Source organism: Tympanuchus pallidicinctus, unplaced genomic scaffold, assembly GCF_026119805.1.
Source record: "Tympanuchus pallidicinctus isolate F22 unplaced genomic scaffold, pur_lepc_1.0 scaffold2, whole genome shotgun sequence".
In the NCBI taxonomy this organism is placed as follows: domain Eukaryota; kingdom Metazoa; phylum Chordata; class Aves; order Galliformes; family Phasianidae; genus Tympanuchus; species Tympanuchus pallidicinctus.
In genome coordinates this window covers 32,080,117-32,096,946 of record NW_026294721.1, presented here as the reverse complement: position 1 = coordinate 32,096,946, position 16,830 = coordinate 32,080,117, and the positions used below count along the sequence as shown (strand labels likewise).

Below are 16,830 nucleotides of genomic sequence, written 5' to 3'. Positions count from 1 at the left end.
GACAGGGAAAGACCAGAATAGCAATATCACCTTCCTGTTTTAAAATAAATAAATAAACTCTAAAGAAAACAAAAACACACTGCCTAGCTACATAACATTTTCTGGCAGTATCTGTTCCGGCAAGCAATCTTTTAGGGTGTTGTCTGACTGCTTGCTGCAAACTGAAGCTCAAATTTATGTGTGATGAGTTTGATATGAAAGCCAGCACCATCATTGCTGCAGGAGGCAGCAGGAAAGCCTCTCATCTTCCTCTGCACCATGTACGCAAATACAAATCGTAACTCCTGCTCTGTGGAAAATTACAAAGTAGGTAGGGAAGGTAAGAATTTTATATATATATATATATATATATATTATATATAAAGTATATAATATAATATATATATATATATATTTCCTTATGAAAAAGTTACCTTGAAATTCTACCAAAAAAAACAAAAAAAATCACCATCAGACTCTAAGAACACAGAGAGCACCAATGGCTTTATTTCATTTTGGCTTGCCATTCCAAAAGATTATAAAAATAATCTGAATCAAAATGCAGCTGGCCATATTTGAAACCATTTTGACATGGCTTACAGAAGCCTCAGATGATACAGCAGTTTTGTTATTTTAATAACAAAGACAGCGTGCTATCCCACAGCTGCCCACTCAGCTGTACTTTCCAGCGCAGGGCTTGCTGTGCCCTTGTGGTCCCAGCAGCACCTCAGCAAAGCTCGTCTGTCTTTCTAGTGTCAGCACAATGTCAATAGTGCCTCAAGACAAACTCACGAGTGGCCTTTACAAAAAAACACAATGCTACAGTCCCCAGTATCCTCACTTCCTCCTCTCTAAGGTAACAGTAGGAAAATGAAATTAAAAAAACACTGTAATGCAATATGCCACTAAGCATCAGCTTTTTGCCTTTATCTTAAATACGCCGCACTAGAACACAGTAACTAAAAGGCATCTTGCAGCAAGCTCTCCAACAGGCATACTACTGAAACCTACTGACATGTTCCATATTAACCGGTATGGTTTCTGGTTGTTGTTTTTTTTTTGGTGTTGGTTTTTGTGTGCATGTTTTTGTTTTGCATTTTGTTTTAAACCTGCAATAAACACAGCCAATGTCCACTTCAGTCTGATTTTTTAAGAGAAGCAAACCAAGCAATCAACTAATTACAGAATAACAAGCTACAATGTGAGAGTTAACTATCCCCAGACATTTCAGAAAGGCTGAAAACCAAGGGAAACACAGTATTTCCTTTTACTATTTTCGCAAACCTTCTTCCCTTTCCCTTCCTACTGAGGAAGGAGACCTAGAAGTCTTTTTGCATCCAAGTTATCAGAAATCTTCCATCTTCATCCAGTTTCAGTCGAGTCTACCCGTCCAAAAAGTGCTATCGTTCCCAACCTACCTCCTCTTTGGAACAGAAGGAAGGATACAACACCTATAACTAAGATTGCAAACCCAAGAGGCTAAGATTTGAAGAGAAAGCGATTGTAGCATGGAGAATGTGCTTGTTTTTATCAAAAACAAAAGCAAACCTACTCTGAGAGCTGCGCCGTCTGTTCTCTAACAGCACACAGTGAAAAGAGCAGTCTGTCAGCACAGATGGGACTTTTCATTTCGCCCACTGAATGCATCTTAGTTCTTGTGCTGTGCTTTCTTGACAGAAACCCCAACCCAAAAAACGCTGCAGTATTTGACTTTAAGGATAACAAGACTTTGTTTTAAAAAATACACTTACAATATATCTTATTAGATAAGAAAATGGACTAGCTGAATCTTCTCCTACAAAGGTTCAAGAAAGTGCACATCTTAATGCATACAGCTGCTTTCATATCTCTCAAAAACATGCTTCTATTCAACTCTAGGGGAAATAGTAATTCTTCAAATTGCCAGTCAGGAAGAATCTTGTTTATATTGCAGAGATAACAGAAGAGAAATAACAGGATGCAAAGTCAGATTCATATGCTTGCAGCTTTATCACAGTTTTAGCCAACTCCTGTTTTCTTCTTAAAGCACTTCTCAGATTGAAAGCATTGGGCAGCTTGCAACACATAGGAAAAAAAAAAAAAAGACATTATTCAGAAAACAGAACTGCTTGTCAACACTTCCATTTAGAATGGACTCCTCTGCTTGGAATATAACTAGCCGTACCTGTGCCCTAAAGCATAAAAAGCAGGGGTTATCTTAATTTATCTAAAAGAGGTACTTTGCAAAATGTATGAATATTGTTTTCTCAGACTTTTCTTTATTTTAATGATGCCTTAAGGCATTTGAAGCTTGGCTGAGCAAAAGTAAAGTACTTGGGAAATCGGATTGATGCCAGGCTTAAAATTAGCACCTGGCAGAGGTAAGAAGGTGAATTAGAAGCACCAGCAGCAGAGGAGTTCCCAGGGATGGCTCATGCCTGATTTTCATTGTTTGCTTGCAAGTAATGCACTGCCAATCAGCTCTGCCAAGCAGACCATGAAAGAGAAGCAGGTGCTGAGGAAGAAAGGAAAGCTGACAGCTCAACAGCATCGCTGTTGCCTCTTCATCATCTCTCCAGCAAGTTTTCATCTCATCTCCACTGCAGGCACAACCAGTTCCTGCCTACAGAGTAGGTACTTAGCCTTATGTCCACGTCTGTCTTGGCCCCAGCATAATTCCAGGGGCAAGTAGCTGCATGCTACACTACTAAAAAAATTTCTCCTTTTTACCTGCAGCAACATTTGTCTAGATAATTATTGAAACACAACAGACCATTAAAAAAATGCCTTTATAATAAACATCCATACCTCTGTTCCTTCATTTCTTGTTAAAGATCTGCCATAGAACTTGCCCAAGCATTTCAGAAATAGCGTTTTGCACAGGCAACTGTGAACGTGTACTTTTCCAAAGGGAGAACAGTTTTCTTTTGATTAGTTGATGAAAAACTGGTCGGAACGGACAGTCTGATCTCAGTATACTTTTTAACCAATGAAATCAATGGCATAATAAGGCAAGTAAGCAGATGGCTAATTGCTTTCCTTCCAAGAGATTCTGATGGGCAACATCAAAAATATTTTTGAGGCAAACACTCTAAGAACATCCACAGCCAGTAACCAGAGAACTTAAAAACATAATTTTATAGAAACTGCAATAGGTTTTGTCAAAACAAACAGCACCAGCTGCAATACGTGGAGTTATCCAGCCCACCCACCTGTCTTTACTCTGTATTATAAGGCTGATCATTTATTTAACTTTTCTATTGAGCAGGCAATGAGAATGGAAAAACTGAACTTTTCCAGTACAGCTTTCCAAAGGCTTTTTCTAAACTTTTTTATCATAAAAGAAGCAAGTAAGCCCAGCACAGGAAGATGAAAGCCCCCATGTGCTCTGAATGGTCTGGCACCTGTGCTGGAATGTGCCCACTGAGCTTTTCCCAGAGCAAACTTGCATGTGTGCTTGCTTGCTGCTCATCCAGTACCTTTCAGATCCATTTTTTCTTCCTCTATTCCTATATTAATTCCCACAGACTATCCAGAGGGCCATCCAGAGGGATCTAGAGAGGTTTGAGCAGTGGGCCCAGGTCAACCTCATGAGGTTCAACAAATCGAAATGCAAAATCCTGCATTTGGGTCGAGGGAATACCAACACAATACAAGCTGGGGTTGAAATAATTGAACACAGCCTGCTGAAAAAGACCTGGGGGTAATGGCAGATAGCAAGCTGGACATGAGCCAGCAATGTGCCCTTACAGCCCAGAAAGCCTACCATATCCTGAGCTGCATCAAAAGAAGCGTGGCCAGCAGGGCGAGGGAGGTGATCAGATTCTATACTGTCACTTCACAGAATCACAGAATAGCCTGGGTTGGAAGGGACCTCAAGGATCATGAATCTCGATGCTATGAATAATTTTTTTCACTCTTTCAAGAGTCCTTGTAGCTTCTTTAAATAGGATTCAGATGTGGCCACCACGAATATCCATGCTCTCTTGTGCCTCACAGGACATTTGCATCCTTCACTTCCAGATAGATCACCGTATTTTTGTTGACATATAATTATTATGACTTTTGAACATATTCAAATGACGCCACCATAGTGTTGAGATGTAGGGATTACACCTCTACATTTTACCAGTAATTGTATTTTGCTCTACAGGCTTATAATGCCCAAACATCAGTAGGTAGGAGCATCTTTCATAGCCTCCTAAAACACACGGCATCACTGAATTCACAGTTACTTCTGTACTGTCACTTCACAGAATCACAGAACAGCCCGGGTTGGAAGGGACCTCAAGGATCATGAATCTCCAACCCCCCTGCCACATGCAGGGCCACCAACCTCCCCAGTTAATGCTAGACCAGGCTGCCCAGGGCCCCATCCAACCTGGCCTTGAACACCTCCAGCAATGGAGCATCCACAACCTCTCTGGGCAGCCTGTTCCAGCACCTCACCACTCTCATAGTAAAGAACTTGGTGACACTTAGTAAAAGAACTTAGTCACACTTCAGTGACATCTTGTTTATGAATAAGACAAGTACAATTTAGTAAGTATTACAAACCTATATTGGTAGCTCCATTAGGCCCTTGCTGGCTCCTCTTCTGGTTTTGTGAATCATTACAATGTAAAATGGATATGGTGTCTTTTGGACAGACTTTTTGTTTAGAAAGAACACGAATTTTCATGAGTTTTACAAAAAGAATTTCCTCCAAGATGATAAATCACAGATGAAATGCAACAGAGATAATAGCAAAAGGTTTCATACAGCACAAGCATAATAAGTGCTGAAGGATTCCCCGCAATCAGAAGAAACTGCTTATTTTCTTCTCAATCAAGTTGGCCTCTCATTTCCTACTTTCATTGTATCATGTATGATTATCTGCTTCCTTACAAAACTGCCTGTCAGGCAGACTCCAGCTTTTGTCAAATGGTGATAGCTGAATTTCTTTTCTTTCTGTTTTCAAATCCTAAGCTGTCAGCTGCAGGCAGTTTCCAGGCAAATCAGTAAGCAGAATTTTTAAAAAGTCGCTTGCTTTTTGTTTCATAATTAGGGCATTCATACTGCCCTACAAGTAACGCTCACGTGTAGGCAAAGTAGAGTCAGAAGTTTCCAAGAAAATCATTTACTGCCTTTAAAGGACTCAGAGACTATTTCTTCCATGGAAAGGCAGGCAACATCAAATGCCTTCCCTTGGCCTAAACTAGACAGCCCTGAAAGCTACATGGACTGTGCTCCTAAAGCTGACCAACTCCTAATTCATTGCAAAATTTTCTTCTAGTAAGGAACAGGAACACCATTTTGGGTTAATCCAATAGTATCTACTTCTGTTTTACTGACAATGTTTATTTATCAACCTCGCAATCAGCCCCAGGATGCATTCCAGCATCCCAAAGCCCATAGCAAGAAAAAGATCGTGTGTGCTGCCTCAGGTAACAAGCTGGAAGCAAGCAATAGCCATGGGGCAGCAAGTCCTTGCCAGTTAGGTAGAGGCTGAATCCCAGTAGGAAGCCCCACTGTTATTCCTTGCTGCTTCCTGCTAGATTTCCAGTAGCTTTACACAGGAGCTTATTAGTTGAGAATCATAATAAGCACGATTAAGAGATAACATGAGACATCCAGAGACAAAAACGTTCATTCGTACCTGCCAAGAACACAAAGACATTCACACTGGGGGAGTGACCATGTATCCCAGTGCCACCAAAGCCCACCTGACCAGTGTGGTCAACCAGTAACAAACAAACTGGCAAGTGAAAGAAAATGATGTCAGCACAGAATCACAAAGATTTCTGCTTGCCATCTGTTCTGTTTCTCCAGCATGCTGCTGCACTGAGTAAAAAAGACAGGGCTTCTTTTTTGCCTATGAGATTAAAAAAACAGGAATAATGGCTAATAAGGCTTTCCTTGTTTCATAAATTAAACAACACAAGTTTGCCTCTCTGAAAACAGCCACCAGAAGGAAGGCAGAAGCTGATGGATTTAAATGCCCAGCGCTGCCTGTGCCCAGCCAGCAGAGAGCCAGTGAGGTGCTCATGCACATAGGAATACAGCCCTTCCTCCCTTCCCAGGACACCAGCAACCAGCATGAAGCTTCCTCAAATGGTCTAGAATCACATGCTTGGGTTTGAGATGGCTCCTCGGAACAGCACCTTTGTGACAGAGGGGTGCACACCATACCTATCCCACTGCAAATCTCTTAGCTTTTGCAGTGAAACATTGCCATATGTTATTGCATAGAAATCAAATGACAGTTTTCCTCTGCTAGAAATAGCTCATCATTCCTCTGAAAACGCATTACACGAGGACATTTAATGTGGATTTTGCAAACTCTGTCAGCTTGATGTCTTTGTCATGCAGTAGTTCTGTTTTGTCTCATAACTGTCATTGCAGTAAGCATATGTACCAAAGATACGCAGCAACTTAGCTTTAGATTCACTTTCACAGCCTTCGGCTATTTTGCTAAAGGCAGAAAAAAGCTGCAACAAGTGGAAGTGACAAGCAAAGCACACAGGATTAGCTCAGCACTCAGCTCCCCTCCCGTGGCTGCACAGACCAGGCACAGACCTGTCTGACGTTGGGTTTTCCTTCCCAATGAGTTGATGAAGTACAGCTAAAAGAGTAAGCTGTCCTGTAAACTTGAGATTCAAGCTGACTATAATACTGCCATTGAGATGAGTGTGGGGATATTGCCAGGCTTGTAAATGCACATTTGCCTGCAGGCACCTAGCACAGCATGACTCACTTTCTGCATGTCCTTCACAACAGATTCAAATAACGCTGACTGTGACTGTTACGAGATGAAGCCAGACTCAATACATTGATGTGGTCATCCTAAAAGGACAAGATTTTTCATTCTAAATATTTATTGGATTGCTGTCTAGCATAGCTCTATGTCCATCCAGTAAAAAATTCCCACGCTCTCCCTGGGGAAAGCATTTGATAGCCAAGAGCATTTCACTCTTGAGGAGTCACATATGGAATATCCAAGGTCTCCTTCTCACTTCACCCTTATCCCCAGCCACATGCACAGTTCCTTTCTGTTTTCTTTGCTCTTACCTCTTACGCTTGTTGATTTATGAACTTCTGTAGTTACTGCGTAGGCCAGTTACATGTATTTAATCCCTACTTTTTTTTCCTAATAAATTAAACTCTACAGCTTTTAACCATTGATACTGCACGTGATTTCTCTTCAATGATCAGCGTCTTTGAAGACAAGCACAGTATTTCCCTCATTGTACTACACCAACACTGCAGCTCAAGCAGCAACTTGGTTTTCCAGTAGCTCTCACCAAACATTCAGTGTGTTCTGTACCACGAATTGGACCTTAACTGCCTTCGCTCAAGAAGCAGGCCCCTTTGCAGCCATATCCTGGAGAAACACGATCCCTGCATGCTTTATCACGCTGGGATACTGAGGAGTGAAGAAAAATGAGACCAGGAGCAGCCTGCTGCGGGTAAATAATTAACTATCAGAACAGTGCCAACCTAATTCCCAGCTTGCTTCTCGTCTCCTACGCTTCAGCATGACACCTTGATGTCTGAATCTGGTAGCACAATATACTCACTAGCGCAGGCTGGAAGCAAACAGCTCCTACTAGCAGACTACTTTCTTTAAAACTCTTTGGAGGAGACAGAGGGGTGACATTTCCCAGCTATGGATTAAGTTTTCTCTGGCTGGTTATAGACAAGCTGTTGGCCAAATCAGGTCCCTGTGGCCATAGCAGAAAAGGTCAGCAGGAGGCAGCCCTGAATACTGGTACCTCCCAGCCCTGGTGCTGTTTGCTCCATAGAATTGCCAGCCCTCCCCTGTTGCTCATGTGCAGTGACAACCCATAGTTACACTGTTTCCATCAGAAGAATTGTTTCGGTTTTGATTTCTAAATGAGAATTTCACAAACTGCCATTTCATCAGAGCAATGCCAGGATGGCCTCCCAGCAGATGCCTCCAGGTTCACAGCAAGCCATGGATCCCCTCAGCCCAACAGCTGTTGAAGCGCTGCATTCCCTGGATAGCATGGGACTCGCTCTCCAGGCACCTTATGAGCATGAGTAAATTTACTCCAGCACTGGTAGCAAAACAGGCCGTTACGTAGCATTTGGCAGCAGGAGAGAAAAAGTGATGCCCCATTTCTTTTTCCTTTAGAGCTCCCAAACCAGGACTAATACCAGTTGTTTGGATTTACCAATTCTAGGACTTTGACTGGGAAATCCCTGCCATGGGAAATGCAGGTCCCCAGCACCAGCAACGTGCCTCTCACAGGAACAGAGCAACTGGGACCAACTCACACCACCTGCTGCTCTGCTGTGATGAGGACCAGCACTGGAGGGGAGCAGCCTTCCTCACAAACACACAGCATGAGAATTCTTGTAAGCCTTTCCCACATTATAACATCTGCACTGTCTTGAGAAAACAGCATATTGGACAACCTGCAGTAGCCTGTAGTTAACACCTTTATAACTCAGAAGAGCTTTTCTGGAGTACAAAAGATCTGACTTTTTCAAGGATGGCTTACTGACAATCTAGCAAACGAGCAAAAAAGTATCTAATTAGCATTAAGAGAGCCATGTTTGCAAAGTGCTATCCTGGAAGAAAATACAAGGGAAAGAACAGTCACAGTCTCTGACACCAAAATATTTTGCTGCAATATGCTTTTGCTTTCTGCCAGTTCAACGAAGGAAGATCTGATAAGGGTTAATGAATGCACTGAAAATCTCTTCATTCACTTGTTCTGTGGGCATGAAGGGCACAAAGAGACACACCAGTCTCTCCTTGCTTTCCTCATGTCTGTATTTTCCTTTCATGCAGAATAACACTATTTAAGTTAAGAATCTGCCTTCTTCTGCATCTACATTCACATCTGAAGCCTCTGAAGCAATCTGCTAAATGCTCATTTTTAAGCAGAGGCATTAATGCTACAAAACAATTATTTAATCTAAATGGGATATCCTAAACATCTCTGCATTTGTAATTGTAAAAAGGCCAGAGTACGTGCCACACTGAGCAAAGTGCACCAAGTCAGTAACAGCACAAACTACTCACTAAATATTGATAGTTTGAGATAAACACCGAAGTCCAGCAGCTCTGTTTCCATCATCTCCTCTGAATAAGCACCTTTGTTCCACATTTCCCTTCCTCTGCAACATGTGTTGCTGGGGCTCAACCATAGTTTCTAGAACTCGCACATGAGATTTTCCTGCTGGCTTCCCCTGGAGCACTGTGCTGCTCTGACAGCAGATCCTGACCCTCTGAAGACTGGAAAAGGTGCTATGTATTTTCCTTAAAGCTCAAATCCTTGAGTCAAGGGATGACACAGAGGTCAGAGCTTCTTCCAAAACCTAGGAGCTACTAGGAAAACCAAAAGGCCAACAGCAGTACCTAAGGGCTTGAATTCCAAGTGCTGCACAGCATCCAAAATTATTAGCACATGAATAATCAACATCAGTCATCAGTCTTTTTGTTCAAGATTGTTCATAATTTCTGATAGCATCTATTTTATTATGTTATTGCATGTAGCTACCTGCAGCACTGCAGTTGGGAATATTCATAACTTGCACAAAAGCTTCTGTAATACATAAAGAGAACTACAAATTAGTGATGGTTAATGCCAAGGTAGACCAGACACGCTGCAATGGTTTGTGGTGGAGTGCATACTCGTAAGATTGGCCCCCCAACAAGCCCAGAGTGTATTTGTATCTGAAAAGCAGCAAAATCACATTTTTCATCAGCTGGCGTAGGGAATCCCCGACAACAGTTGCATCCCTGCTCACCAGATGAGTGACAGCCATTGCAGAAGGCAAGGCAACTGTCACACAAGGAAACAAGCTTTTTGAAGTGCAGAAGAATGGCACTATTGTAACGGCTTGCCCAGATTAAAGTCCTATCAGGGTATGGTCTATATCAGATTATTCTTGCTTTACACTTTCACTGTCATGAAGGATAGCTTGAGGTCAGCACTCTCAGGAGCATGGATGGCTCAACAGCTGCAATTCACTTGCACAAGGCCTGGGCTCTTTCAAATGACCCAGCTCACTCACCTTTCTAGGATGCCTACAGTCATAAGCACTGCAAGACTAAGCCTGAAACTACACAGCTCTCTCTAGGCCACAATACCCAGTTTTAATACAGCAGAAAGACTGATTACAAATACTAAGCATGCACCCTTTGCTTCTGGCTAAAGATGACAGACCTAAATATGAACTACACTTTCATATCCTATAGCACGTCAGACTTTATGGCTTCAGATACAGATTGCTCTCATTTCAGATGACTACAATAAAGAACATCAGAGCACACTCTCATAACTAACAGATTACAATGAGAAAAAAGTTATGGGAATCTCATTGCAAAAATCTTATGTGTCTGCATATTAAGGTGAGGCTAGCTCCAGCTTTGGAGGAAAAGGAAGGAAAAGCCATCATCTTCTTCAAAATAAAACTGCTTTTGCTTGAAAGCCATTGCAACTAGCTGAGAAACTGTACCAGCTGGATTGACTGCAAGTAAAAGATGCTGCCATGGTGCCAGTGCCTGGGAACGTGCCCTAGCAGGAATCTTTTGAGATTTTTATTAGGCCTCTCTCAGTTTTGAGAAGAATAAGCCAAGCTGTGAGTCATTCTGCAGCAGGTCATCTCCCAGATCAAAGCCCCCAGGGGTCCACCCATTCTAAACCTTTCCAGTTCCTTGTGCTGCACCCCTTAGCAAGGCTTATGTTTTGAGATACTGAAATGAGAACACTACAGCTTCCAAAAGTTTTCCAAACCAACCAAAGTTACGCTGCCAAAATGCATGCCACAAGTGTAAGCGCTGTGACAGCTAGTCTACAAGTCATTTTAGAAGCAGCCTTTGAGAAAGCATGAAGAATCCAGGATACAGCTGGCAGCATACACAGTTAAACAAGAATGGCTGAACTAAAAGAAAACTCATATCTAAGTTCCATGAGGATTTAACAACAGGGTTTGGTTACCGCACACAAAAGTTCCTCACAAAAGAGCTTCAATGCTTGACTCAGTTTTTCCTGTTTGAGCACGCACTGAAGTGAAACCAGAAGAGAGGCACTTTACCTCCCCTCTAGTACGAGAAGAAAACAGATGGCTCAAGATCACGAGTCTCTGTGTCTCAATCCCCTCGCAACTCAGACCCAGAAGATTTCCTGCTTTTCATTACTAATCTTAGCACAACAGTGCTCTAAGAACCCACTATTATTGACATTGCGTTTTTACAACAGGTGTGTTTCTTCCATCAGGCTTCTATTTTTGTTTTGTTTTCGTTTTCATTTTACTGTTTGCAAACTCCTCTTTCAGCTTCTTTTGTTCTCTAGGACACGGCAGAGATAGGATTTGCAGAAAAGGAAACTGAGCTACCCTGTAGCTAAAAGCACATTTGCCGTCTTCTCAAACATTTTTAGATACTCTAACACATCTTAAAAATTTGCTATTAACCTGTACAGCTCAGGCTAGCCCAAACCTCTGCCCCATTCCCTAAGAAACACTTCTGCGTGCAGCCTCTGGCCCACCCACCTACTAACCCACCACTGCAACAAAAGGACACAACCAACTCCCCCTCTGCCCCATAGCTGCAGCCCTCAGATACCCCCCTGCTGTAAGGCCAAGTTTATGCCAGCTATGGGAGAGGCAAGGTGTGGAACATGAGAGCCACCGAGGGCCCTAGGAGAGCAGGTGCTCAGGGGCTATTTAAACCCATTGGTAAAGGTGAGGGTTTTTTTTGTTTGCTTGTTTGTTTGCTTGCTTTTACTAAATAAAGAAATAAATAGAAGTCTGTCTTCCACAGATTGCACTATGGGATATGGCACTGCTCTGCTGAGAGGCTGGTTCAAAAAGCAAGAAAAGAATATCAAGTAAGAGAGAGTTTGCAAGAGAAGGTAAGAGGATGAGACAGGTCATAAGAAAAAAATATATATGTAGAAAACTTGAACAATGCCATAGCAACATTGCCCTGTGAACATCACAGCATAAAGATGTCAGCCCAAAAGGTGACTGCACCTTCCATGGAGAATATTAGTCTTTTGCAGAGCAGAACACTCTGCCCCAAGCCAACTTCCTCGTGATATATTATATTTGATTTGCCAGGAAGAAGAGCAATGTAATCTCTCCTCATACATGAGACATTTAAAGATGCTTTTGTGATCTTTAGTCAACCTCATGGTCTCTTTCTCTACAGTTAACCAATAACAAAGAGATAGCAGGAAGATGAAACTGTTTCATTGCTCTGCAATGCAGGTAACATTTCATACAAGAAGACATAACACCTCCTTTCCACCTGACTAGAAAGTGAAGGCTGAAGTAATTTTGATCTGAAATGACCAGAGTGCAAATGACAAGATAATTGCTTCAAAATTGCTTATCTGAAATTGAGAAAAAAAGGTTACAATCTTGTCTGTGTATAATGTATTCAATTTTTCTGTCCTTCTGAAGATGCACTGTCTGCTCATTGCGATAAGCGCAGCTTCTAAAAGTGCAAGTTTTCTGTTTTCAAAGCAAACATTTCCTTTTTCATCTGAAGGAACACTACACACTCCCTCCCCAGCAGCAGGAGGAGGTTGTGCATCACCACACCGGCACAAAGCTCTCTGTTTACCCACACACTGTCTGCTGACACTTCACACAGCCAAGCACAGCACGAGATCAGTCAGCCAGGCATGGATGAAGAACTGGTTCGTGGACCAAAAAGAAAAGATACAATATTTAGCAGGCAAGCGGCCAACCAATGTTCATTTTTAATTTCTATTCTCTTCTTCAGCTATTGTGTTATAACAGACATAGCCACTCTAATATGAGAGATTTACCTTACAAGTGATGAACTCGACCTTCACAGTCTAAATCCACACTTCCCCAACCCCTGGGGATCATGGACGTCATGTCACGCATTCCTTGTGAGCCATCTATCCTCACAGTGAACAGACCACAAATTCCTCATCTACTCAATCAGCTACAAATGGCACACAGCAGCACATTTACAGAGCAAGTCGATTCTCCCACACTGCAGGAATTAAGGAGCAGTCAGTCTGGCAGACACAAAACACTCTGTGGATGGCATGAAAGAATACCTGCACCTTGAGGTGCAGTGTCAAGATGATCCAGGACATATGAGTCAGACGAGGATGGAAAAAGTCACAGCAAGTGGCAGGCCTGGGAGCGGTCAGTCCTCTGCCCATCCTCCCTGCTCCAGTTCAGAGAGCAAATGGCTTAATTGTTTGTTGGGCTCATTGCTTTAGCTTAGGACATTTAGCTTAAGAGACAGCCTGTCTCTTCCTTTCATCTTCCTGGAAAAGAGAAAGGCATCATCAGCCCAGAGCCAGAGCCAGTGTTAAATACCCTTAACAGAAAAATCTCGTAATCAACATTGTATTGCAACAAGGACCAGAAGTGACTGCAGAACACCTGCAGGCCCAGAAGAGCTTACTGCCTTCTCACCTGGCTGCTTTAACTGTGCTGCCAACCAGCAACCCAATGAGAAATTCATCTTTGCTGCCGACTTGCAAGTATGCTGCCATGGTGGAAAAGATCTTGGAGAAATCAACTCCAGCTACAGCAATTCCATTCACTTTCATACAGCTCATTCCCCTTCAAGTGGAGGAAGACAGTGGTATGTATGTATGTATGTATAAATGTTTAACTACATGCTGAGAACAGGTGTACTGCCTGCTTTCTCTCTAGTGCCAAAAGTCTTACAGGAAGGCCTTCAGAAGGTAAAATCTTTAACACAAAACAAACAAACCAACCAACCAAAAGAAGCATCAATCCCTTTCATTCTTCTCCCACCCCTTCAGACATAAGTTATTAGGGGCTTTAAGTTTTACCTTTAAGCTTCAAAACAAGATTTTAACACATAAAAAGAACATCCAAAGAAAAGAAAAAAAGCATTATTAGAAGAGACTAATGTTCTTAAGACACACACTACCTACATTTGTAAACAGCACTAAGTATTAGAGCTCAAGCAGTGATCTGTGGTAAATCTTCAGAGCACCCAAGGCATTTGCAGAGCAATTTTCTCAGACATTCTCTAGAGGTTCAGTATTAATCAGCCTTTTCACAGGTACAAAAAAGAGCCTCATTCAGAGCATTGGAAGGAACAGAGCCTGACTGAGATTTTCCTCATCCCATAAAGCACAAAAATGTACTCACGCTTACAGCACTGTTTGGATTATCACAGCACCGCTCAAAATGAAATTGCAGCATCATTTCCTGTTACCTCCTTTACAGTGACAGTGAGCCTCATACAGGTACCACTTCATGGCATGACTCCTCTTATCCCCATTTTAAATTGGAAAAAAAACCAAACCAAACCAAACAAAAACAAAACAAAACAAAACAAAAAAAAAAACCAACAAAAAAACCCACCAAACACCCAAAACATAAAAACAAGCGTTGTCAGAAGGGCTACTAATAGGGAGGTATCTACATATGCACTTCCCGTTGCCTGCTGGATATATGTAGAGTCACTTATTTCCAAACTTTTCAGAAGCACAGCCTATTACTTTGCTATCACATGAGGATGCTCTTCACAATGTATGGCAAAATACTGAACAGCTAGAGCATGCTTAGAAGTACAAACGATGATGAATTTCCATGATACAGACACATACCTCCAGTATGTACCTCCTATATATCTATCTCCAACATATCTCTCCAAAAGCACATTTATCAGAGCAAATGCAGCCATCTCCCACTTGCTAGACATGGAAAGAGTAAGAGCAGAAAGCATCCAGCTACCATCCCCAGTGCCATTCTTTTTTTCTGGCATAGATGCAGTATCCAAAGGCAATGAAATGAACTAGCTGAGATAGGCACACTTCCTGCAGTAGATGACTAGGATCTTTTCAATGGTGAAGACATTTGTAAGTTAATATATGGAAGAGTGAACAGCACTTCCATAGACAGTTCTGGGGTGTGCATGGCATTGGTGACATCCTCCAGTGAAAACACAAGGTTTCTGAATTAGAAAACAAGGTTTGGATCATTAAGCAAACTTACGTTGTAAGAAGCAGAAAGAAAAGAGGGGGAAGCTCACTGAAAGTTCACAATTTCCAGCTCTCAGCTTCAATTATACCTCATTTTCCAAAGGACCTATGAAGACTGCTAATATATAGCAGGGACAAAGCATGCTTAAGAGGAATACTCAACCACCCAAAACACTCAATGGTAACTCACGTCTGTAGCTGCTGTGATTGCTACTTTGGTGGGGTATCTTGGAAGGAGGCAAAAGTTAAAATATAGCAGGGAAAAAAAATTTGAATTATCCTGTAGCTATTCAGGCACATCTAGATTGATACTCCCCAGACTGTCTAAAACCAAAGGATAAACTGGAAATGAGTAATGCTAAAAGTGGTACAGCAGTCTGGAAGAAAACAAGAGTAACTAGACATCATTAACAGGAAGGACAAAACAAAGTTAGGGCCAGCCTGAAACATGGCGTAGCCAACAGCTTGTCAGCTGAGAGCATTAAAAGAAACATTTTTGACAGATATGGATGATACTGGGAAGGACAAAACCAAAAATACTCACTGCCCTGCTTTCTGCAGGTAACCAAACCCAGTGGTTCCCCAACTGGCTGCAATTTGCAACCAGGAAAAATCCTTTCCTCAGCAACAAGCATACATCATTCCCTAAAACAGAAAGAAAACAAAAACTTTTCACAGGCATATTTGCAAACCCACTTTTCAGCTTACACACAACCTTTATTGTGCAGATATGCAACTTAAGAGAATCCCACACATAAAAGCAGGACATTCTCTGAATTAATGATGTTAAACAGAACTAATGCTTCATAAAACAAACAAAGAGTTTTCCCATTTCAGTTCCTTACTCTCAGTACAAGCCATGCCCCTTGCAGGAGACACTGTCACTACACCAGCAACTCCACAATGCACAGAAACAATTTTGCTAAAGGGGACCACGCAACTGCAAGGGATCCTGATTTTAAAAAGCTACAGGAAATAGCGTAACTCAGGCTTCCATGCCAATAGCAGCTGAAATCCCCAGTGCTGCAGGCAGCCTTATACAGATCTCTGCTGCATGAACCAAACCAAGAATCTCATGTATATGAATGTCTGTAAAAAGCAAATCCATTTTAGCTTCTCCACAGTGCCAAATCTGGTATCTAACTAGATTGCGTTAAAATTTTTTTTAAAAATCAGCCCTTTAAGTGTTCTCTGGCTCAGACTGTTTATGAACAGCCAAGAAAAAAGTGAGCTGAAAATTGCCAGTTTGTGTTAAAACATCTGTTCTCCATCATGATAGAAAAAGAAGAACTCTTCCCCACAAAGAACAGCAGAAGCAGAGCATTTCTCTGAGCACAGAGTTAACACGTGCAAGGCAAGAGGAAGTGAAATAGCTGGCAGCTCTGAAGTTTCAGCACAAACCAAATAGCTGTGGCATTACAAATCCAGGACTCTAACAAAGTGAACCACATCCTTCTGGAAATAAAATTCCATGTAGCAATAATAAGGCCTGCCCAAAAAACACAACACGCTTCACTTTGTCTGAAAAACTACATGTCTATGTAAATGCTGAACGCTTCTCAGAACAAAAAAGTCATGCAATACAAATCAACTCCTATAACTTAAAAACCAACTTGATAAAATTAAGTATGATTTCTATAAACTTTATACTGAAAGCATAGCGGCCTTAATCAGAGCCATCAAAGAAGGCTAGGATTTCGGCTAACAGCTGAGCTGAAAAGCTGACAGTTGAGGATCCTGTTCATGATGGCAATTGCTGTTTCACAGAAAAATTTCAGCAAAAATTAGGCATCCCAGGTTGGCTGATTTACCCCCCGGGTAACTTATTTATTAGTAAGAAGCACAGCATACAAACAGATGTTGTGCTCACACATCTGCTCACCAACACAGTAACTCACAAGCA

General features: G+C 41.8%; 1 protein-coding gene across 2 annotated transcripts in view; it reads right to left on the bottom strand.

Annotated features, from left to right (window-relative positions):
* MCUB (mitochondrial calcium uniporter dominant negative subunit beta) overlaps positions 1-16,830 on the bottom strand; it is a 28,726-nt gene that overhangs the window by 9,782 nt on the left and 2,114 nt on the right. The window contains exon 1 of one of the 2 annotated variants that reach the window (XM_052682145.1): positions 15,472-15,624. The exons of the other annotated variant lie outside the window; for it this stretch is intronic. Within the exon in view, the coding sequence (XP_052538105.1) occupies positions 15,472-15,609 (138 nt within the window). The 5' untranslated portion in view covers positions 15,610-15,624. Of the gene's footprint in view, positions 1-15,471; positions 15,625-16,830 lie in introns of those variants that run through there. 2 annotated transcript variants of the gene reach the window in all.